The sequence below is a fragment of the Oryzias latipes genome, chromosome 4 (assembly GCF_053564925.1).
Source record: "Oryzias latipes strain Hd-rR chromosome 4, Olatipes_Hd-rR_3.1".
Classification (NCBI taxonomy): domain Eukaryota; kingdom Metazoa; phylum Chordata; class Actinopteri; order Beloniformes; family Adrianichthyidae; genus Oryzias; species Oryzias latipes.
In genome coordinates, this window is record NC_136240.1 from 14983766 (window position 1) to 15009584 (window position 25819).

Here is a 25819-nt window from a genome sequence, read left to right on the forward strand (position 1 = left end):
ATGATGATCACTTCCTGAAAATCTAAAACTCTCTAAACTATAACAGCAACATCATGGCCACCTCAGACCATTTTTTGTTTGGTGCAGAGCAGCAAGCAATGCAGTCTGGTTTTGCCAGCAAGCCCAGGCCAAACACATCCGTTAACACACCCATGCCTCATACCTATAGCCGATGGGCTTTGACCACCGTAATCTGCTAGGTCGGAAAGCCTGGTAGAATGCAGTGGAGGGGTTCCTGGATTTAGCATTGGGAGGAAAGAAACAGGACACTAATGAGTGAATCACAGGAAGCTTTAAACTTAAGAGGGAGGATGACAGAGAAAGGATAGAAGAATGTATTTATTTATTTTTTTTAATTTAACCTTTATTTAACCAGGAAAGTCCCATTGAGATTTAAAACCTCTTTTCTAAGGGAGTCCTGAATGAATAGTATCACAAAACACGGTGACATTATGGGGAAATCAACGTTCTTTCATTGAGAAAAACAGATTCAATATTGAGCAACTTTTATAGAGACAAAAGATATAAGAAAAACACAGAGTACATCCAGTACAATAACTTCAGAAGTGTTCTTCATGGACTACTTGATGTCACTTAGGCTGTATTCACTCTGTTTAATTTGGTCTAGATCGAGTCCTGAACGTGGTGTGGTCTGTATTCAGAATGCCTTCAAGGGTACTTTCCTGTTCTGGACAAAATCTTGTAAACAAAACCATATGACCAAACATCTCTTCACTCATTGGTCAGGGATTACGAGGGTGGGGCAAAGCAACTAGAGACAGAAACTATGGAAAGTCCTGCACTTTTAATTAATTCTAACTTGATATTTCGTTCACAAGTTATGAACTTCTGTATCAATGTCAAACTCAACACTTTTTACTCAAATTTTTTTGGTCTGGTGGAGGCATGCTGCAGGACGGTTACTGGCAAGAAGATAGCGAAAAAGGTACACTGAGTGTTTATGACCTATAGATTGATGTATGATTGTCGGTGAGAAGCAATTTTTATCACGTTAAAAATTGTTTTGATGAATCTAAATTCATCTGATCACATTTTAATGAGTTGCTTTGGCTCATCGTTGTGGTGTCATGGCATTATTTTCAGAGAATTTGTAAGGAAATTACAGGGTAGCTTTTAGGATGGCGTCACAGCATGCCGCGCAACAAGACACAGGAAAGCATGAAAGAAGCATATTCAGCTGTGTTGAAATAAATGTTCCAAAAGAATAAACAGTTGGATCCTTTTTTCCATTTGATGACACGACAATCGTTGCTTCATATTTGTCCGTGGCTCATTTGCAGCTACATTCATACTCTGTTAACATCGGCTATGGTGGCAGTTTTGGTTCAGTTGCTCCGCTCCGGGAACGGATTGTTTTCAGACTGAGGAATCTCGGAGCAAAATGAAGCTCAGCTGATTGGAAAGAAACCTAGAACACCTCTAAAGATGGGTCCAAGAGTAGACCATGGTGTATTGGGTTAATTTAGACAGAAAATTTGCTACGGATTAATGGGGAAAACATAATCTTGTTTTCTTATAATGACCAAATGTGTCCTGTGTGAATACACCCTGAAAGAGTTGATGTCAGGAAGCCACATTCACTTGGACTTATTTCAACAACAATAGGCAGAACACAGAGGCATACACAACCACACAGGTATAGCTCTAGAGAAAGTTCACAAAAAAACAATGGTCTTAACACTCCTGCTTCTGTGAGGGTAAGTCTTGTTGCTTCTGCTTTCCAATGGAGACAATTCATTTTGACTCAGGGCCATTCTCACAGCTAAATCCAAGTAGATATCGCCTACCTTATGATAAAAGCCAATTAGAACTGTTGTTCTCTCCGTTTTGAAAAAAATAACACTCAAGTCCATTTTCCAAAGACTAAGCTTGGTGAGCTGTCAGATGCTGCAGTCTTTTGCTCTCCTTTTACATTTCCTCATCTATCTAAATCCATTAGAACATAAGCCATTCTCCAATTACAGGAACTGCTTTTAGTTTTAAAATGAGCAATCATTTCTTCATAGTTTCAAAGAGCACAGATATTTATAAAGCCAATACTTCCCTAAGGTCATCCAGCAGCCCTAGTATATGCAAACAATGTGACTGAGCTAATTGGTTTAAAAAAAAAAACAGCTTTTATTCAGATTCTTTGGGGAAAGAAAACTACCAAAGAGGATTACCCAGACAATAATGGTGGTGACTGTAAATCTTGATTACAGGTCGAGATTCCATATCGGAGACCTTGACAGATTAATCTCAGCCACACCTCTCAAACTGCAGCTGAAGACCTTTGAAATTCTCATAGAAGCAGTGAGGTATCTCAACAATGCAACTTTAAGGGTTTTAGACAAAAATAAATGGCTTAGGAAAGTAGTTATGACCTCATTTAAAACCAGTTTTTGTAGAGCAAAATGTACATTGAGTAGCTGCAACAGATTGAACAATAAGAGAGAAATACATAGACATAAAAAAAAGATGGCTTAAAACAGAGTATAAATCCACATTATTCAATCAGCTGCCCTTCACAATGAAGCTTATTGTAAAGTGTTATTTATTTTGAGGCTGTTAAGTACAAGACGTACAGCTCAAGATGCTTGTATGAGACTTTTGCATCCGAAGAAGGTGCTGCAGGGAGGAGGGGAGCAAAGATGAAGAGCATGCCGGCCTGTCGGCCTCCTTGCCGGCTGCTAAGGAATATTTCACAGCTAGTTCCACCGGTTCCTAAATCACTACAAGTCAAAGTTTGTGCTCCTGCATGGAGAAATGGCATCAGCTGACTCAGAAGCAGCTGGAAAATATCCTGATTCGCTGAGGAAGATAATTGAGGAGAATAATTACCATCCGGATGAATGAATGATAAATGAAACCGGCCTCTTCTGGAAGAAGATGCCCTCTCACACTTAACTGATGGAGGAAGCTCGGGGTCCTGGTTTTAAGGCACAGAGAGACACTCCTAATGTGCGTTATAAAGTACACTACAGTACAGTCTATTGCTCTGAATTAAAAAACAAAAATTCTGTGTTGAGCAATATTCTAATGTTCTTTAATAAATGTATCACAAAGCGTCAAATTCTCGGAAGGTTTTTTGATGAGTAAGGATATGTGACTGACATTCTTTTGCCGCGGGGTGGCAGGTGGTTCTCCGTATTCGGTGCGCGTTTATGGTGCCTAACCCCCGCGAATATGGAGGGAATACTGTAGAGCAAATCAAATGAATGAGAATAATATTAAACTACACAGGTCTCATGAGCATTTAAATTCTACCTTTAAATACATTGGTACTTGATTTCAGACTTAAGTACCAATGTATTAAACTTGATGACAAATCACTGGCTTCCAGCACAGCTATGAAACTTGAGCTCAAACTTAATGTGTAAAAAGCTCATAAGAGATGCTTTATTGAATCAATTAAAAGTGCCTGATTAATTTCTTATCAAACTGGCTCATCCACTTTATTTATTGGTCTGGTAAATCAGGTAAGAGACACAAAATTGTGTTACACTTCAGAGAAAAGGCGTTACACCTTCCGCCTGAGTTACACTTACCCGTTACCATCAGTGATGATGAGTCAGTATAGTCATAATCAAGAGCAAATGATTTAGCTGAGTGACACAATAGTGGCACAACCTTAGAGGTACAAAGCCACCAATGATGCAAGTATGACTAAGTAAAGCTTAAGTCCTTGTAATGTAGGGGTTAAATATAACGTAAAAATGTATTCTCCGAGCACGACACTGGCCCAGTAAACTCTTGACATGCAGGAAGACTCGTACATTTTGTCACAGTTAGTCAGCTGCTCTCCAACAACACAGCCTTGTTACATGCCAGTCATTTTCCCTGAGGTGAAGTAGCCAAGTTAGGAAAGGAAGAAAAGCATATGTTATCTGCCATGAGTTTCAGAAAGAAGATATTAACAGGGTGAGAGATCTGAGAGAACCATCTGAATTTTACAATACCTTATTGAAAAACTTGTCATAGTATTGCAATACAAATATGTTTAAAAATTAACCCTGACAAATTTTTAACTAAAGTTAACTGAAACTAAAGTTACCGTGTTAATGAGGTAATCCCTTCTTGTGTAATTTTAAGCTTGGTGCTATGCTGTTGTAGCTTAAATGTTCCAAATCACATGCGTTTTTTGCGTAGAAATGGGGCGGCCATGATTGAGAAGTAGAGCAGTGGACCTCTGAACGGAAGATCACAGATTTGGTTCCTAACCTTAAACACGTAGTCACAGGGCTCCAGTTAGGCAGATTTAACTACTGTGGTAATATAACCCAAAAGATGATGTCCACGCATGTGTACGCCAGCTTTACACGTGGCCATGGGCTGTTGTTGATTTTGTTCTGCAAACCCTGATGAGTTCTACAACTTCAGTACATCATTATCAATACACTTTATCATGAAAAAGATAATGCAATTTGCATTTAGAGTCAAAGCACACCAGCTGGGCCAGGCTAGGCCCCCCGTGCCAGAGGTCAGTGTCGTTCTCAGGCACTGACCTCTGGTACACATTGCAGACATGTGCCAACGTACCATTGCCCCTGGAGTCAAAATTGGAAAATAAAAACAAGAGCAACCTATGACGAAAATGGTGACCAATGGAAGGACTTAACATTACGCTACTGTATCAGCTTTGATGCTAGCCATGCCTGGGCTCTGACAGTAAAAAGAGCGAAGTAGTGGGGCTGGCATGGCACAGTCCAACTCCAGTGTTTTAAGTCGGCCCTTACTGATCTCAGTTCACAGTTCCAAACAACTAAAGGTGTTTGATCTATGTTTCCTAGAGCTATTGTGTTGCTGAGAATCATATGAATAGAATACCTAGCAGATGCCTGTGACAAATCACAGTTTATCCCTTTTACATTCCATACGTGGTCCACATTGGGTGTGTCTTCCAAGCACGAATGCTCTAAAGTAAACTTTTGTCTATCCGAAACTTTACATATGTACAGTCCAAGCAAAGGCATTTTTTATGGCTCTCGTCATATATATTCAATACTGATCGTGGTGCAAAACTATTGCATAAAGCAATTTAATACTTTAATTTGTAAGATTCTCATTTTCTCATCAGTTTTAAACAGTATGTTAAATATATCCAAGACACTATTTTAAACATTTTTAAATGAGCTACCTTAGTTAAAGGTACACAGATGACTACGAAACTACCGATTAGGCCTGCACAATATACCGCAAATTTATCGTTACCGCAATATCCAGCTCTGCAATATGCATATCGCGAAAGACTGTGAATATCGCAATAAGTCATAAACCCGAAATGTGTTAAAACAATCTTATGGCAGCTTGAAGCATTTAACGCATTAAATAAATCCCTTTATGTTTTGACCAATCAGATGGATGCCTAACCATTGTTTACCAATCAGATGGAGGCCTATTATGTTAGACGATTGTCACCTATGTCCATGAGGGTCATTTGGAGTATAATTTTCAAACTGTTGCAATGAAATGGGACTGATTTTTTTGGTTATTTTTCTATTTGTTTATAAACCGCAAATTATATCGTTAGGGTCAGCACCGCTAAATCTGAGGCCATGGTCCTTGACCCGAGAAAGGTAGTTTGCCATCTCTCGGTCGGTGGAGTGTCCTTGCCCCAGGTGGAGGAGTTTAAATACCTTGGGGTCTTGTTCACGAGTGAGGGAAGATCGGAGCGTGAGATTGACAGGCGGATCGGAGCGGCGTCCGTAGTTATGCGGTCGCTCTATCGGTCCGTTGTGGTGAAGAGAGAGCTGAGCCCAAAAGGAAAGCTCTCAATTTACCGGTCGATCTACGTTCCAATACTCACCTATGGTCATGAGCTATGGGTCATGACCGAAAGAACGAGGTCCCGAATACAAGCGGCTGAAATGAGCTTCCTCCGTAGGGTGGCTGGGCGCTCCCTTAGAGATAGGGTGAGAAGCTCGGTCACCCGCGGGGAGCTCGGAGTAGAACCGCTTCTCCTCCACATCGAAAGGAGCCAGCTGAGGTGGCTCGGGCATCTAGTCCGGATGCCCCCTGGACGCCTCCCTGGAGTGGTGTTTCGGGCATGTCCCACTGGGCGGAGGCCCCGGGGAAGACCCAGGACACGCTGGAGAGACTACGTCTCTCGGCTGGCCTGGGAACGCCTCGGGGTCCCCCCAGAGGAGCTGGAGGAAGTGGCTGGGGTGAGGGAAGTCTGGGCATCTCTGCTCAGTCTGCTGCCCCCGCGACCCGGTCCCGGATAAGCGGAGGAATATGGATGGATGGATGGAAATTATATCGTTATCGCCATATTGATCATTTATATCGCATATCGCAAGTTTTCCTCATATCGTGCAGCCCTACTACCGATGCCACCTGGTTTAAAACTTTTTAGCAGACACCAAATCTGCTAAAATATTTAGGCATACTCTACATCAGTGTTTTTCAACCTTTTTTGAGCCAAGGCACACTTTATCCTAGACAAAAATCCCCCGGCACACCAGCATCCAAAAATTAAAAAAAAGGAGAAACTCTATAGTCTGTACTGATGTACAGTCCCTCCGCAATCTTAAATCAAGATGAAGTCTTTGAAAACTTGAACAAAAACGTTTTATTTCTTTTTAGATGATTAAATTGTTTCAATTTAGTTTAACTGTGTCTGTTGGCCACTTCACCTTAACCCTGTTACTTAAATGTTGTTATTACTTCTACTTAGGTTTAACTGACTGAAGTCTGAAAGCGAATATGTCTTTCAATCCAGACCTTTTTGGAAAAGTGTGTCAGTTAGAAAGAGAACTCTGACCAAACTCTGGGATGTTTGGATGTTAATAAACATAAACCTTGAAGGATAACACAACTGTTTATCTCTGATTTCATCAAGAAGATTGAACTGTTTGATGTGTGTGGTTTCAAGACGTTTAACAGGGAAGACTCATTGTAGCGCAGAGATGTCACTTTAACACAATTCATTATGGGAGATGTAGTGATGTCAGACAGCCTCGCTTCTTTGAGCGTCATTCTTTTGTGCACTTGTTACACGGTCTGACATCGGATCCCGCGGAAAGCTACACCGCTAAAGACGAGCTTTAACTGTTATTTTTGTTGGAACAGGTGTTCTTTCCGATTACTTTTGTCCATGTAAACGCAGCTACTGATGGTGATAAGAAATCCAAAGTGTTCCCACACAGGAGAGCGTAAGGAGATGGGGGGGGGGACTGTTGACATGCTCACTGTCACCTCCATCACCTAATAGCTGTTGAACCGGAACTACAATGTTTCTCATTGTGGTTGGAAAACGCAGGGGAGATCTTCTCCAGGGCCGAAGGCGGATCTTCCTTCGGGGTTCACTTCCCCATTCGGACCCTCAGAGCCTCCAGAGCAGACTAATAAAAGAACCAGTCTCCGTTCTTTTGGAGGAAACCTTTTTTATGAACGTGCGTTCACACCCACACTCCTGCGCTCGGCCCCCCCTCCTTCTTACAGGTGCCCAAGTGCAGACACCATTGAGTGTCTTGACGGAAACTCGCGATTAACATTAGTTCCGCTTCAGCGCAAAGTAAATACATTTGGGGGGACAACAACAACAACAAAAAGAAAAAAGAAAACCGAAACGGTACAAAAGTGAACCGAACCGAAATTGCCTTACCAAAACGGTTCGGTCCAACTATGTGTACCGTTACACCCCTACTACATATACAGCTCTAGTGTTTCATCAATGTCATCTACATCAGCTAAATTAAATTGTCAGTGATGATTTTCAGCATCAACCCACTTTAGTATAAAGAAGACAATAAAAAGCATTTTGAAAACATAAATATGAGAAAAAACATTTAGACTAACAATTCTTAATAAAATTACATTTAAAAGTAAATAAAAGGTAGAGACAGGAAGTCCCATAAAGCAGGAGAGTTCAATTGTAAAGGATTCTTAGCTTTAGTCAAACAAAATAATCGAGCATCTGCGGCTAACTAAACTAAAATCAATCTTTAAAGACCAACACTGAAAACGCCTGTTTTAATAAAAAGCAATGGTTAATATTATAATTCACAGTGGTCCCACGCTATAATGCGGTTCACCTTATGTGGTCTTGCAGTTTCACAAATTTTTTTTAAGAGAAATTTTTCTTTTTTCTTTTCTTTCAAAGTACATTGTGCTCTCCATTGTGATTGGCTGCAGACCATTGCAAATCGATATCTGTGGTGCATTTCCTGTGCAGATTGAGTTTGAGAAAAATAAGTCCAGCACCTCAGAGTCCAACTCTGAGGTGCTGGACTTATTTTTCTACAAAAGTTTGAACTTTGAGAATTTAAACAAGAGAGAAAAGTGTGAAAATGGTATTGTCTGCCTGAGAAAAGTGCATAACCGGTGTAGAGAGAATGTACAGCCTTAAAACATTTCTAATTGTTAAAAAATAAAGTTGACTTATGTGCAAATTAAGCCTATTTTAGGTTATTTGAACATACCTAAAAAAATAACCACAATTAATAAGGGACCACTGGATGTATGTTTTTGTTCAATAATAATTAGACAAAAAAATTATGACTAACAAACGCATTTACTCTCAGATAAAAAAAAAAAAAACTAAAAATTTGGATCTGGGATCTATTTTGGCATCTTGGATGAAAACAATCGTCTAGTTTTTTGTTGAGTACCAAAACCTAAAGCTGAATAATTGTTGCCAAAAAACCACCAGTTGCAACCCAAAACACAAAGGTGGCCTAAATGAAATGTGCAGAGACAAGCGTGTGAAAGATCACAATGAACCATCTAAATGTGCTGCACACAAGGGATAACTTGCATAATCAATGCCTAAAGACTTCTCCGTATGCCAAACATTACTGAAGTAACGAGCTGAAAGCTGTCGAGCTCGCAATGTTCACAATACCAGCTTGAAATGTTACAGCTACCAGTGTTTTTCCTGATGAAGTACAGTGAGATATTATTATGAATGAATTTACAACAACAAAAGTTGTTAACTACTTATTTGACATAAATGACAAACAAATGACATCTAGTTGGCGTTAAAGACAACGAGGAAATTGTGACAAATTACATGTTCTGGTGAAAAAGCTGAAGCGCCATCTGTTCATCTCTATTGTTTGAAACTAGTGAACAAGAGCTTTAGCTTACTAAGCCACAATGACTCATGTCCGTTTCCTTGCAAAAGCCTGCTGGGTGTAATACACTGCCAGGCATGCAGGGCAGACTGTGGTTCAGAACTGAGAGGAAACTCATGAGACAGCTTCAGAACCAGAGGAGGAAGACAACAGCAATGAAAGCATTTGCCAAACTAAAGAAGAGGACACTGAAGCAAATAAGAAAACTTTGGTTCATACAAAACCTCCAAATATTTCAAGCAATGGTGGGAAAAGATATTATTCAAAGATGTTACATTTATCTTGTAAATGTAACATCGATGCAATCATAAGGAAATGAAGATCAAGAAAACCTAATGGGCTTTGAGTGCTCAAGAAACAAATTGATAAGATGTGCCGGATATTTTTCTGACATTCATAGATTCATTAAATATTCCAATAATGTACCAAGACACATTTTTACATTGTTTAGATATATGACTAAAACCTCATGTGATATAGATACTAAGCACAGCCTCTCTACAATCAGTTAAATCCCTTTTGAATCTCTCCTAAAACCATAACTACAAAAAAACCCAAAAAAGGAGCATGCAGAGCATTGTAGACATAACTCTGTCTTCATATTTACTGCTAGTTCAAGAGAGATTTCTTAATAAAATAAAACATGTAACCAGTGTGATAATTCCTTATCCAGAAAGACACATGATCAAACACGGAACCTAAGAAATGTACGTTTTATCCAACACCACACTCTTATGCCCGCAGATACAGAAATAGACTGTTATTTCCCAACTCATTTTACAGATAAGTGATATTAGGTATTACACAATGTTTTAAGGAATGATTAGTTGTTTTTTTAGAACAAGTGAATGCTGAAATTACATTTTTTATGAACATTTAGAAAAAATATTTTATTCTTTTAATTGTTAATGTCCCTTTTTTTAAAAGCATTGTAGTTTATAAAAAAGGACTACATGACACCTTTAGCATGTCCACTAATGTCACACAGTAAAGCACTGTGTGATTTTAAAATGATATAGACTGTTATTTTTCTTTCACTTCAACTTTATTCTTTCATTTCCTATTGTTTTTTTGGTGCTTTTACGTGTTCTCTTCACTTTTTCGTTTTCTGCGTTGAATGTAAAAAAGAACTGGACTGAGCAAGTGTGACGTCACCCTAAGAAAATGACTTGCTTCCAGTTCCAACGAATTGAAGCCAATTCAGTCACCCCTTTTTCTCGATATCTGATTCTGTCTGGTTTCAACATTGCCATGTTGGAACAGCCAGTCAGTAAGCAGCGATTGGTCCGAGTTGGTCTAAGTCTACTTTTCTATGGCAACTACTAAAATCACTAGTGAGCATTTTAGAAGGACACACCCCTTGCACTGAAAGCTGGCTTAGGAGAATCTGTAAATCAAATGCTTCAAAACATTTAATGTGAGACCATCTACTTTAATTTAAGCATCTGATTGACAAGTTTGTAACTTTAATAACTTCTACTACAGCAAAAATATAATGAAAAAAAACAAAATTAGCAAGAACATGTTAAAAAAAAGCCAGCGGAGCAAGTGTGGTTATTCTGACAAATATAATGACTGAGTAAAAGCTGTTTATTTCTCAATAAAAGTCTATGGAATTTTGGCCATTTTGGACCAGCAGGTACTTCCTATTTGGAGTGCCAGGAGGGAGGGGTCACTCAGTCTAGTTTTCATAAACATTCAATGGTTTTCTGTCAAAACACTGACATCACATGTCAGTGTTTTGACAGAAAACCAACCAATATAACCAATATAACAACCAGTATATAAATATTTGTTTCCATTTATCACAGATGAAACTCAAAGTCAGCATAATCACAGATTTGCCAAAACAAAACAAAGCAACACGAGGCAAAACAAGAAGTCAGTTTACTTCCAGACAAAGTAAATTTAATCCAGTCATGGTTCAATGTTCCAGTCAGTTCAACTTCAGTTCATGAAAAAAAGCGAATTAAGCATTGACGGTAAATGTTGTGGAAGGCTGGTGTTTAACCTCAAATCATGGCGTCCATGAGTAACAATAACCTGCTGTCTCCAGTGAAAAGCACACAATTGTCAGAACAGACAGAACTCTGTATAACACATGGAACTGTGAGCAAATGTTGGCGCCACAGGTACACTTCAAGAAGTGTGTAAATATAATGAACGAAGAAATGATTTAGATTGTTTGAAAACTGGTACAAAACTAACAGGAAACAAAAAATGGCCATAATATTTATGTCTGCTCCAGGCAAATAATTATATTTGGGGATTTTTAAATATGACTATCAATAAAATTGAACTTAAAATGTTAACGTCCAACTAAATAATATTTTGATCTATTGTAAAAGTGTTCCCAGTGGTCTTTTAATTATGTTTATGACATTTTTAAAGAGAAAAAACCTGTTGTTTTCTAGAACATAGTTTCTACAGAGCTGCAGGAGTTTATTAGAAATACGCCTCCGAGTTGTGGGCGAGATTGTTGGCGCAGAGTAACGCTGTGCTCCTTCCCATCATCATTTACACTCTCTACCGCTTGCTCACAGCCCCTCACAACCCCAAGCTAACATTAGAGGTGCAACAAAAACTTTCTAACTAAAATTCTTGTAAAAGAAGAGGTTCGTTTGAGACTTTAAAGAACTTCTCTTTTCCTCTTTTTTGCATCAGATGATTTTACTTTACGGTAAAACCACAGAGGAAGACAAAATAAAAAAAGGAAATGTAACTGCTGAGTCAAAGGATGAGGACTTTGAATGACCTTAAATAATTCAAAAGGCCTCCACGAAACAGAAACCACCTGTAGTGATGCTGTAAAAATCAATAAAACACTAATTACAGCAAACAATAAAAAGGTATTGTTAATCTAAATTCATCCAAATTTGAAAACATTTTTCAATTAAACTTTACTTAGAAAATCTTTTATCAGTTGTTCAAATTAATGAATGCATTTTCTTGAGGCTTTTTAGGCAGGTAAGCTGTTTTTCTGTTAGTTTTTCGTTTCTTCAGATTAGTTTTGTAATAGAAATTTGAACATTTGAATATGGATTTCTAATCATATTGAAATTAATTCAATATGATTAGGCCTTAAAATCCACCTCTGCATTTTAGCTTTTCTTAAATTTGCCAAAACTCAATCATCAACTAATGACAAACATTAAATGCCGTAAGAATCCTCCACTTTCAGTGAGCAGACTGTTTTTATTTAGTGAGCACACACTTGAAATAAGGACCTGTCAACAAATCATCCCTTTACTTAAAAAGCGTCCTTAAAAATGGAATTATGAGTGCTTCACGTCACAAGTTGTCACTGGCTTCAGGGGTTAAACATGTTTTGTACTAAAGCAATTTTGGAAAAAGAACAAACTTGACGTTTTGCACATATTGTCCTCATTTATAAAAACACCCTGTAAGATTCCCTGGAGCTAATTCAAGAACCTAATTTCTAGGGGTGTAACGACACACGTAGTTGAACCAAAGCGTTTCAGTACGGCAGTTTCGGTTTGGTTCGCTGCTGTACAGTTTTTTCTTTTTTTTCCCCCACATATGCATTGTTACGACCCAGCTTCTTTGTCACTCGTAGCGGGGGAACGAGAGCCAATCTGCCGATTAACTAGCTGCCTCCTTACCCCATACTCCTCACACCCTCTAACAGTCTCAGAGAGAGAGTAGACAGAAAGAGATTGCTCCATCTCCTTTCCGGCATTAAAACCCATTAATTATGAACACATACGATCTGTGTAACAACATGAACGTCACTTCTCTTCACAGCTCTCCAAGTTATGGTAAAGAATTCAACACACAAGATTTCACACTTCCCATGAGTCTTAGTGGCTATCGGCGGGGCTAACCCCCAGGTCGCCACAGCATTAACTTTGCGCCGAGTTGGAACTAATGTTAGCCGCGAGTTTCCTTCGAGACGCTATTAGGTGACTGACAGTAAGCATGTCAACATATGGCTAATGCAGACTCGAGGCCAGAGATGACCAGAATGACCATATAGAGAAACTGAATGCCTGCATCAAAGACATCAAGACCTGGATGACAATAAATCACCTCCTCCTGAACCCAGAAAAAACTGAGGTCATTATACCAGTTCCTAAAAACCTCAGAGATGCTCTGTCTGCTCAGATAGTCTCTCTGGATGGCGTAAGTATAGCCTCCAATTCCACAGTTACAAACCTAGGGGTTCTATTTGACCAAGATTGATCATTTAAGGCTCACATATCTCAGGCATGCAAAACTGCTTTTTTTTAACCTGCGGAAAACAGCTAAGATCAGAGATATACTTTCTAGAAGTAAATGCTGAAAAACTCATCCATTCATTTTTTACGTCTAGGCTGGATCACTGTAACTCTTTGTTAGCAGCGTGTCCTAGGAGATCTTTAAGAAGTCTCCAGCTTGTTCAGAACGCAGAAGCTAGATTGTTAGCAGGAACTAGCAGAAAAGATCACATCACTCCTGTGTTAGCTTCACTTCACTGGCTCCCAGTTGATTCTAGAATCAAGTTTAAAATCCTCCTGCTAACCCATAAGGCCTTACATGGTATGGCCCCATTAGAGCTGTGACTGTGTGGGATTTTTGATCACCGCTGTGATGAAACACCAGGAGTCACGGTGTCTCGGTTAACAGCGACACCCAGGAGGAGAGTGGGAGTGCTTCCAGGTTTAAGTTGGCTCATCCGTGCTTGTGTACCTGACCGTGTACCTCGTCTCTGGCTCGCCTCTACTACTGCTCCTACACATGGCTGTAGATCCTGTCTCTGGCTCGTCTCGCGCCCCCAGCCGTCCCCCAACTTCAACTGGATGAAGATCATTTGATGGACTTTAAACATGTAGTTGTGAATTTGGGCTGTATAAATAACATTGAATTGAAAAAAATGAAAATGTTAAACCTGACATACATTTTATCCTCTCATCTCTGAGACCAAAACCTTTTAACAATGGGTGGAACCACCAACTGTGTGTAGGGGAAATTAACAAGAAAACTTAACTTTATTCAAAAAAATTATTATATATTTGATTTAAATAGTTTTACTAGCCTTAAACAATGCACTCAGAACCATGATTTTAGTCAACAGTGACAGTGACAGTGGCTCAGGTGGTTGAGCAGGTTGTCCAATGATCGAAGGGTTGCCGGTTCGATCCTCGCTCCCACCAGCCAAAATGTCGCTGTGTCCTTGGGCAAGACACTTCACCCTCCTTGCCTCCAGTGTGGCTCCACTGGTGTGTGAATGTGCATGAATGATCCCGGTGATGGTCAGAGAGGCCGTAGGCGCGAACTGGCAGCCACGCCTCTGTCAGTCTGCCCCAGGGCAGCTGTGGCTACAACCGTAGCTTACCATCACCAAGTATGAATGAGGAGTGAATGAATAATGGACACAATGTAAGCGCTTTGAGTGTCTTGAAAAGGGCAGATAAATCCAATCCATTATTATTATTATAAATCCCAGCATCATAATGTTAACATATTTTAAGTATTTCACAATAAAAAACCTTGTCTGTTCAACATGTCTTACACAACTAAAGAAGAAGGTGGACATGAAGAACCCACTTTTCTTAGAAACTTGTTGTAAGTTCTTTCCTGCCAGGCAAACAAAAATGTTCAGTCTGACAGCCTGTTAGACTGACATTTAAAGAGCAGGGAAATTAAAGCATGTGTTAAAGCAATTACAAACCGACATCAAAAGCTTGCAATCAAGTTAGAAGGACAAGAGCATATTAACAGCAGGTATTTCTCCTTCTATATTGACCAAAATTCCTTAAATTGCTGATTACAGCAACCGTCTTATCTGCTTAAAGCAAAGGTGCTTTTTTACTACATTCTCCTCGATTCCAGCTTTAAGCTTTAAAAGAAACAAAACAAAATGAAATTAAATGATTTTTTTTTTTTTTAATTTAGAACGTAGTGTTAAGAGATTTATTTCAAAGCAACAATGTCAATAACCACAGGAACTAACTGTACTAAATGTTCTACCAAAATGGAACTGATTGAGGTATTTACTAAAGACTTAGGCTCACATAAGCATTTACTAAAACACTCTATGCATATCAGTTTTTGGGTGATGACAGTTCATTGAAAACCTGCAGACCGGAGCACCTCTGAAACATATAAACACAGGAGGGTGACCTCATGATCTTTATGCAGGAAACCTGTGGAATAGTGCATTGTATCACAGGAGAGAGAACCCAAAACAATCCAAAAAAGGAAAATCCCCCACTGAAAGTTTTAGCCAGTTTATGGTCTCTTAAATTGGGGAGATCCTTCCATCTTCCAAAATTTTATAAAAACTGTCACTATATAAATTATCCCAGATTTACTGCAACACAAAATCATCTGTATAGTGAGTCACATTTAACCCTGCAATTCTCACTGCTACTATGGAAACAGGGTAAATGGAAACTGGACAAACTCATGGCTTTCAGGACACCAAGTGCCTATGCATGTGTACACTTTGTACCCATGCACGTCATCAATGTTTTTGGAACCACAAAACAGTACCATGTGTGGCGCTCAATTTACATTGGACAATTAGGAACAGAGAGACTGAACTCCGTTAAAGAAAAAAATTGCGATGCCCAAGTAATGCCAAATTGATAGCAGACGGAAGATCACTCTATGCAGAATCTGTGTCATTGACCATTTAAAAAGGACTGGTTTGAGCGGGTTTCTTATTAGAGCGGTTATAACTTGCCGCCATTCCATTGATGTAAACTGTGAGCTTGATCATTTCTTTTTAAATTAATATTCTATCTTTTATACCTTTCTTATGTAATCTGCTTCTTTTGTCATATTTTTACCTTTAATAAAAGACAGATCTTGCTGCAAATGTCAGTAATTTGTCTTTCTAAAGTTATCGAAGATGTGCTGGAGCACTTACTTTGTCCTATTTGTTACACTAGAGTACATACCGTCCTTAAGTCACGGGACTTAAGCACGTCAGTCAATTGTTAAGGTAAAGCTAGGTAATTGTAAAGGATGCCTAGAGGTAAGAACAATTATGTAATCTACCTTATAGTCTCTCAAGCATGATATTCACGTGCTTCAACTCGTCAAACTTAAATGACACTCATTTTTTCAACTATGTCTTTGGGCAGGTTTGGTATTTACGTCAAAGAAAAAAGTTCAAAGAAACAGGTCAAAGGAAGTGCCTTAAGAAAAAAAATTGAGTAAACTTGACTAGCATAAACCACTCAAATGACAGGAAGAATGTCTTTACAAAACATAAAGATATATTTATAAAAATTAATAAAGAATAATTACAAATAAGACAACACAAAATTGGAGTTCCTTGTTTAAAAGTACATAACATTTCATTTTTTAGTCCTTCATAACTATGTATTAATAATCATAACTATTTAGATTTATGGACAGTTAATCAGCTTGCCCTATTTAAAGAGATCATCTGTCATTCAAAGTATAGCTCAAGCAGAAAACATTAAACTATGGTAAATAATTATGAGTACATACTAGGGCTGCGCAACATGAGGATACTTGGGATTTGCAATATTAGTGATCTTTATTGCGATGAGGATTTAACTTCCGATACATGAACAAATAGCATAACAACTAAAAACATAATTTCCATGTCACTGTAACAGTTTAATTTAAAGGGTCAACATAACTTAAATTACACTCCAAATGTCCCTTGTCTCCATAGGAGGCGGTCATCTAACATAAAAGGGTTCCATCTGATTGGTCAATGATTTATTTGATTTGTTAGATAATTCAAGCTGCCATTGAATTGTTTTAGCATATTTAAGATGACCATTTATTGCAATTTTCCCCCAACTTTTGCGATATGCGTGTTGCACAGCTTGATATCGCGATAACAATAAATTTACAATACTTTGTGCAGGCCTAGTAAATACAGACAACCACACGGGGTTGGAAATATCTGAACACCAAGTTAGACTGAAGCAAGAAAATGTTCCTTAATCCCTTTTCTTGGCAAAGATATGGACAGCTGTATAAAGAGGTCAACCATTCCTCGCAGAGGTGAAATCATTGTTGACTATCAAGTTCTCCCCCACAAAGAATTGCTCAACTTTTGTGATGCCCTCTTATATGAAACAGAACAATGAAACCTGGACTTGACTGTTCAGCTGAGCTGAGCTTATCCAAATAACACACAATGCAAGAGACTGCAGCCAAGATGAGTAAAATCTGACAAGTTGCCTCATGTTAGCAATTGATTTTACAAATATTTTGTATGTGCACACACAGACACGTTTACAAGAGAGTTATGGGGTTACGAGGCATTTAAAGCACAGCTGACATCAAATTATCTTAAAATTCTTTGGGTTACCAAATAGTCAAAGGATGCCCTGATACAAATTTAGTAATAGAAGTAGGATCACCAGCAAGGTACTACAGTGTCAATAACACATTTTATTTGATTTATAGAATAGTCCAAACTTGACAAACATTTTCACTGCAACTGATCATATTAACACTGCACGCATTTTGCCATCGAAATGTTGAAAAAGGCAAACAATCCAAAAACACGATGCTAATTTTTGCATTATTTGGTGGACATACATCAGCAAATACACTATATCACCATTCTAAACTGGCTAAAGGCAACTGGAATGTACCGGTACTTAAAATAATTTTGGGGGAAAAAGTTGACCTTCCACAAACAGTGCAAGGAAGTGTTGCACAATCTTGCACACAAAATATCAAGAACAGTGACCGTCTAATAACGAAAGCAAAAAGTCAATTGAATTATAGTAGAACAAAAAGAATAGAACAAAAATAAATAATCTGTTTAAAAATCTGACACGAATGTCTTAAAGGCCCCAATCCAATAACCTTTGTTTAGTTTATCAAAGCGTTTTCAGGGTCTTTTAACTACAATTATGCTGTTTTTAAGTAAAATAAATAAATAAATAAAAAACCTGTGTTTTTAAAATTAGTATCTGGAGAGCAGTAATAGCTCATTAGAAATTTGGCAGAACCGTTGGCACGAATCAAACCCGCCCCCCCCTTCCTCTCAGTTCTCCGTTTACTTGTTCTCCCACCCCCTTATATTACCGGTCCAATAAAAATGGAAAACAATATTGGGGCTATCCAGGTATAGTTTTTAGCCAAATACCAACTCAGATTAGGAAAATGAAGACGTACATGGATCTACCCATCTACAAATGGATGCATCGGAATGGAGCGGAGCAGGGAGCTTTTCTTTATACATGTCCTCCAAAGTCAGAAAAATGCAACGAGGATATGTTTAAAAAAACACCAAAAACACAATTTTTATCTGTGTGTCTTTAAATGAAACAACCAAATCAAGACCATTATTCATACCAACTTGAATAAACGGAAAAGAGATATTTGAAGTGTCAGTTTGAACAAAATCTGCCACAGCTCTCACAGACAACCACATATGTAGACACACAACTGAGAATTCATGGGAACTTTAAATTGGCTTATTGCATCAGAGTCTGATTCATTAAGCCTCCTCTATTCATTAAAACACCACACTGGTGCTAAAAACTTTTGGTAAACAATAATCAGCTTCACAAATATGAAGTCTGAAGATCATAAAAGTCAGGACTCAAGCTAGCACAGTGTTATACACACGCAAAAATAACATAATTCATAAAAAGCTCAGTAATAAAACAAGGCCTACATAAATACAGAAGAGACGTGCGTGGACGCCAGCGCTGAACGAGATTATTCTTGGCTCAAACATGTCCACTGCAGCAGCAACACTCAGTGTTTGAGAGACTTTTTAGCTCAAGCTCTGTGAAGACCATTCCACAAACTCTAAATAGAGTGTACATAAGAAAAGTGCCATAGACAAGGTTGTATTTATAACTGGTTTCAAGTTGGGAGACAGGGAAAACTGCTGTAAGTATGCCAACTGCCTTTAGATGAACTTTACTGCATGCAACTTACCCAAGGGGCTTCTCACCCCCACCCCAAGACCAAACACTGTCTATATTTGAATTGAAGTTTAATAAAGTCGGACTACTTGTTATACCATTCTGCACAAATGCACGAAGGTACATACTCATCACCAAAGGCTATCACCAAAGTGATGAGTATGACCACACCGCTGCAGAATGAAACAAGAATGTTTAGTATGAGGGCAAAGTTCTGCATGCATACTTGCAGCTTCTACGTGACCTGTAACCACTCAGATAAAAATGAAAAAACCTTTAAACTCTGCATAGGTTTAACAACCACTTTACCCCGAAAAAACTGTGCACATCGCAGTTTAAAAACCAAAATTTTCATATTGAAAAGTCTTACCTGTCATCATCAACATCCATAGAAATTTGAATGTTGAACAAGTTCTTGACAGTAGATCTTTGCATGTCAAAGCCATCAGTAATGGGAGTCCTCACCCCATCCTGTCTAGCAACTGTGGAGATATGCTGAGGTAGAACATCCACTTTTTGCCTACTATCTTCTGGCTGATGGACTGCTGCTCCATGAGAGCTAGACATTGGGTCTGACCCCCCCTGGGGGATGCTGGTTGCACTGGGCATCGAAACAGGCACATTCTGGCCACCACTGTTTGAGCTGGTGGTGGAGAAGAGTGGTAAGGCAATGCCTAATCCTCCAGGAAGCTGAGGTTGGCTGACAGGCTGCTGCTGTGTGTGGATGGGGGCAATGACTGTTTGAGCTGAGCCCGTTTCGGAACCGAGCCTTCGCTTTGCTGGACCAGGAGAAGAAATTTGGGGTGAGGACACATGGCCGGATGATGACACCACAGAGGATGTTAGGGCACCAGAGCTGAACTGTTGTTGATGATAGTCTGAGATCCCAGTGGGATGAGCTGAATAGTCAAGCTGCTGTGCTTGAGATGCAGGAGGTATACTTGGTGGCATCTGCTGCCTGGAACCATGGTGTACACCATTGAGGCTGTTAGACAAAAAAGTCGGAGGCGTCATGGGTTGCACATTGCCCTGAGCCTGGTTTGCTTGCAATGTAGTTGCATACCCGGTGGGCAGGAAGGCACTTGCTCCACTCCCTTTCCGAGGAGACAATCTGTAGTCTTGCTGCTGGGACTCGGAATGGTAGGAGTGGGAGGGGTGCCCCACAGAGGCAAAGTAGCCGCTATCTGTAGTGCTCTCCAAACCCTGTGCAGAGGATGTGCTGCTACTGACAAAAGAATTGCTGGTGGCCCCCAAGACACTCTCTCGATCCGTGTAATCGAGGCTGACAGCTGACTTTAGACTGTCCACAGTCAGATTAGACTCAGAATCTCTTTCATAGAATTCAGTACAATTCCACCTGCCCCGTCTGAAGGGCTCTCCAGTACCATGGTCAAGTTTAATGACTCTGAAACGGGAGCTATAACTATTGCTAGGAGCAGTTTGTGTCACACTGGTGAGCATAGAGGAGGCTGCAAAGTTCGAAGGAGGCATACCTGGAGTTAGACGGCCAGAAGCCAAACTCTTGAGATAAAACCCACCATTGACGAGAGCTTTGTTAGGCAGAGAATCCCCTCCATAATGTGAAATTTCCTCTGAACAGTTCGTGGCACACGCCCCCTGATCGACCCGACAAACGTCAAATCCCTCTGGTGGCATGTCCCCTGTCCGCGACTCGTCCAGATCGTCCTGACTCTCTGTGTCATCGGGTAGACAGTTGGCCGCCACCTGAGCCTGAGTTACACTTGTAATTTGAAAACAGCTTCTCTTTCCTGGCATTTTCGACATGTTGGCGAAGATTGTCAGCCCTCACCTCAGATGAAACGAAATGCTAATGGCAAAACAAGTCACAGTTGGGGGTTAAGAGTAAAACACCATTACAACACATTTCCGCACTCTTCCTCAATGCTGTCCAATAAAACTGACAAGCGAGGGCAGAACCAGAAAAAAAGTCCAAAGGCGTTTCTGTAGTCCTGTGTGACGAAACACGGTCGAAAGCTGCGCTCTTTGGCCTTTTAATTCCGGGCACTTGTCGTCCTTAAAGCCACAACGAAAAGCTACAACTGAGTTCTTGATAAAGTTCTTCTTCTTTGGCCACACCCGTCGGTACTTTTCTCAGTCTCGGGCCCAGTCTCCCGGTCCACTTTTCCTTCCCAGCGATGCATGTACTCCTCACCAGTGAGCCAAGTTAGCTGGTGTCGGCTAGTTTTTCCTGCCTCTAAGAAGCGTGTGCAACGTCATGATGTAAACAAATTTACCAACTTTCAAAATAATACTATACAGTCCCTGGATAAAATTACAAAAACGTCTAAAAGTCCGTTAAGATTTCTTCCCGTTTAGTAGACAGCTCCCTTTTGGCAGCTGCTATTATCAGCAAGCTGACAGAAAACCTCTTCACCCCAAGAATAGGGAGCTAAATGCAAGCTAACCCGACAAGATGGCAAAAGACAAATGCATCATGGGATTGGAGATCAACGGACGTTTGGTTATGAAATATTTTTTAAAACACATATTCATTAAAAAGTTCAAATTTTAAGCATTAACCCAGTTTGGGATTCGATAACTTTTAAAAATGACAAATTAAAAAAAAAACTATGCGTGAGGTGAATTTTTCAAGCTGACGTCATTTCCTGTCATGTACCACCTGTTTGAGTTAGACTTCGCCGTTTTTTTTTACATTATACCCTTAAAAACGATGTTTTTGTGTCCCACGATACCACGTAAAAAGGTTTTGAAATGTTTAAAAAAAATTAGAAAATATGTGTTATAATGCTACATATTTTCAGCCAAAATCTAAAAAAAGTAATTTATGTTAAATGTATTTGTTGCAACTTTTTTTTTTACTGAATATCTTTATCCATGAACAGATGGTTTTACAGAAACCTCAAATGGTCTTTTAAAAGACGTGTAAAAAATGAAACGAAAGGAGAACTTTTAATTACTTTAATAATCTAAGACAGTGGTGTCAAAATCATTTTGACCGAAGGCCACATCAGCATAGTGGCTGTCCTCAAAGGGCCAGATAAAACTTATACATGTAACTAAATGTAATGGAAAAATTAATATAACTACTCCTCAATGTTAAATAACTCATTTATAACTTTTTAAAGTGACAATTACAGTTGCATAGAAAACAGCTTTTTACTCCAGCATAAATTTTTTTTAAATTTTGTCCGCTTATTGAAACCCACATAACTATTAATGAAGGATCTGACTGTCCCAGTGAATACCAAAAAATAACCAAACTGAGCTCAAAAGAACATTACACATGTAACATTTTACAAAAAAAGGCTGCACACAGCCTTGCATCCAACCGATGGTTTGATGACAATTTGTCTGCATACACAAAGACCTGCAAACATTGAAAAATTACAACAGCAGCTACACAAATATGTAAACAAAACAAAAATATTGTATATTAAAAACGTGTGCTCACAGGCCACATAAAATGACATGGCTGGGCACATTTGGCCCGCTTGGGTTTGACATGTGATGTGAGAGGTAGTTATTAAACCTGTGTCAATAACACATCAAAACCGAGACAGACCGAGACAGTGGAACCCGGAAGGAGCACAGGAGATTGCGAAGGTAAGTTAGAAGGTTTTATTTTCCTGGATGTAAATCCAACAAAGACTAGGAGGCAAGGTCCCGTAGAGGAGTGACGAAATGTGGAACAGGATGCTTGGCTGTGGCGTGGCTGGAGGGTTTCAGCAGAGGTGAACTTGGAGGACTTGGTGTGGAAAATGCTCAATGTTAAGCCGTGGTGTAGGAATAGCTCTGGAGGGGGAAACTCGTGGAGGATTTTTCCTGCAGGCGAGGCGTAAGCACAAGATTAGCGAGAGACAAGATTTCATGTGCGAGACACATGAGCAACCAGACTAAGCACTGTAGAGGAGCAATGAATGCTGGATCTGGATCTCCTTATGTAGGTCTGGAGGTTGATGAGCTGAGTGTCCACAGCTGGTGATGATCAGGAACAGAGCAAAGAGGGGAGGGGGAGGAGAGCTGCCAGAGGCAGCATGACAATGATACACATATTCATTTAAACAAAAGCTTAATATTTAAAAAATCTGTCTTATCTAAAAGACAGACACACACACACACACACACACCAATTCCCAAAATATCACTTCATTTAATTGAAGGAATCAATTATGCTTTATATAAGCACTTTTCAGCATTTCTAGTCTTATGCATCTATGCATATCTCTTTGTACACTTCTTCCTTGTACAAGAATGAGACAATTTCATTACTTAGGGTGTGATGATGTTGCCTATAATAACCTATAAAAATGTGATTTTGCAAGATTAGGTTTTAATTTGGCTTTCAATTATTAAACAGTCATGCTTTTAAGGTGTGGTTGAATTTTTCTATAAAAAAAATTTAAGTGAGTCATAGTATTGTGTGTTTGCATCAAATTACTTTGGAGAATTTTCCCACAAACGTCAGAGTTGGGCACTAAAAAGGTTTTTGTTTCTTTGTCTTTTCAAAGGCAGCTGTTTGGTTTATTGATAATTACCGATGCATCCAGTAAACAGTTACCATGAACCACACATACTTCAGCTGCATATGTGGAGTCATGTCCAGAAGGAGCTATCTCACGGTGGATGTTAGATCTAATTAAAGATTGCAAGACATAGCCTGTTTAGCGATTCAAATCAACTCATCAATATAACAGTTTGTCATCGTTTGAGTTTGACATTCTGCCAAACAGTCTTTCAGAAGTCACCGACCTGCAAAATTTAAATTCATGTTCTCTGGGGAATCCATGAATTCTCAGGAACTAGCTGTGTCCTAGTCTGTTAAAAACCAATTGAATCAGTTTATTTCCAAAGGGGGCCAAGTTCAAGAGGTTTGTTTTTCCAGGAAATGATTTTAATTGCATAGCTTAAAGGGAGGCTACACCAAATGATTAATACTTTCCGCAGATTTAGCACTAGTTCATAGCTTACAAAGGCTATAATATGAAGCACCTCACTTTTATTATTTCAGAGGACTAGCAAACTAAAGTCTCTGGACTTGGGCCCTTCTTGAATTAAATATGGGCTCTTCCATATTGGATAACTAGTGCTGCCATCTATGGGATAAAGCAAAACCCATGCAAGAGAGGCCCAAGTCCAGGAATTTCGCACTTAATGCATTTTAAATGTCAAGCAAAGCATAATCAGATAGCTTTTCCCTTGAAGACTATGGAACATATGATATCTCTATTTTGAAAAATTGTGGACTTGGGCCCCTTTTGAACTAACCAATTCAATTACAACTGGCTTGATTTCAACTATGTCTCTGTCTAATAATCCACCTCACTGCTTTGGCGAGACAAGAAATACAGTTGGACTACATTTCAGTCCTGGACAATATATTGTTCTGAAATTGCCATTTTCTTCTTGGTTCATTTTCATAGTTTGTCGATTTATTCATGCTATCACAGCATTTTTTCTCGTGTGTCCACAAAGTGAACATGTCACAAAGGATGGAATTTCATGACTCTGAACTATCTGATTAAATAGTGTGTGTGGGAGGATCCGTTTCCTGTTATGATCCAACATTTTCAGACAGAATAACGGTTAATTTAGCAGATTGTGCTTGTATTATTTTATCAGTAATTTCATTCATATTTTAAAGACTCAGTGTTCATCACACATGAGAGTGTGCACAACTTGTTTACCTCATCTGACTCAACCACTCAGGGAGTAGTAAGCTATAGTCACAGCTGAGCTCAAGAACTTCGGTGTTGAGAGCCGAACAGGGAACCATTGGGTTTTGTTTTTTTTTTCTGTTTTTTTTTGGACAATGGACTTGAACCGCAAAGGCCCAGTCTTCCTCTACCCTTTGAAAGACATCCCTTATGGCTTTCAAAAACAAACTGCTAGTTGAGATACATCACTGAGAAAACCTACTTGTCTAGCCCTGTATAATTTAAAAACTTCAAAAGATTACTTTGAGTACAAATATTTAACCTTTATATCGCTCGGAGGTGGCAACTTTTGAGTGACAGTAGCACTTTCTTCAGTTCAACAACTCCACAAATCACTTGCGCCTTATTTTCTAGTCTTATCTTAATACGTATAAGAACATTTTTTTTTATCCTGAAAGTCTGTGTAATTAAATAGGAATTTCCAATGTGAAGAGACGCAGTAATTTCCAAAGTACATTAACTGTGACACAGAACGTAACATCACCGTTTTGTTCCAGTGCCATAACTCCATGATCATTGAATTACACAGTTACATAATGTCCGGATGTGGACTCACAAGGTCTGTGTGACAAAAACAATCTCATGCCCTCTTCTGATAAGGATGAGGAGATGGGAACAGAGCGTGAGTCTGCCTGCTGGAAGGGATGGTGATGACAGATTGATATGACTAAACTCCTCAGTCCTGACAGGAAAAAAAAAAAAGGAGGAGTTTCATATGTGCTGTTGTGAGAACACAAAGCGTGTCATTGTTTAGTGTATAAATGGAACGTATTTCAGACAGCAGTGGGTTTTAAAACAACTTCGGGATACGTTTTTTTTTCTGCCAAATTTACTGAGTTCTCCACAATGACTGTGTTGCAACGTTAGCCCCAAAAGCCCTTTATACTTAGATGCCCCCCTTTAGTAGCACGCTTTCCTGGCCCCAGCCAAAGTGTTTGTGTAGCTGGTTGTGTTTATTTGCTCTGGTCTGAGGGCGAAGACTAACACGCTGTACTGCCGCACGTCACAGTCCGACATGCTGGGCCTACTTTCAGTGTACCAACTCCACAACAACACATGCGTTGTCTCGCCTGTATTTTGGGGCCTGAGGGTTTGTACAGTGGTCACTGTCAGCAGTACAACCTGGGAGACCTCTAGCCTTTTAGCACAGCCTTTTGGGGTTTGA

The 25819-nt window shown here is 39.3% G+C and overlaps 1 protein-coding gene across 4 annotated transcripts in view; it reads right to left on the reverse strand.

The window, feature by feature from the left end:
• Positions 1–21445, reverse strand: part of tsc22d2 (TSC22 domain family 2) — a 36411-nt gene extending 14966 nt beyond the window's left edge. Inside the window, exons 1-3 of one of the 4 annotated variants that reach the window (XM_020702351.3) lie at positions 20022–21395; positions 19329–19943; positions 164–235 (exon numbers count right to left, since the gene is read on the reverse strand). In XM_020702351.3, the coding sequence (XP_020558010.1) occupies positions 164–235; positions 19329–19943; positions 20022–20743 (1409 nt within the window). In that variant the 5' untranslated portion in view covers positions 20744–21395. Of the gene's footprint in view, positions 1–163; positions 236–19328 lie in introns of all 4 variants that reach the window. The other 3 variants (XM_078946568.1, XM_020702350.3, XM_004067961.5) reach the window with 3 other exon arrangements.
• Positions 21446–25819: the final 4374 nt, after the last annotated feature.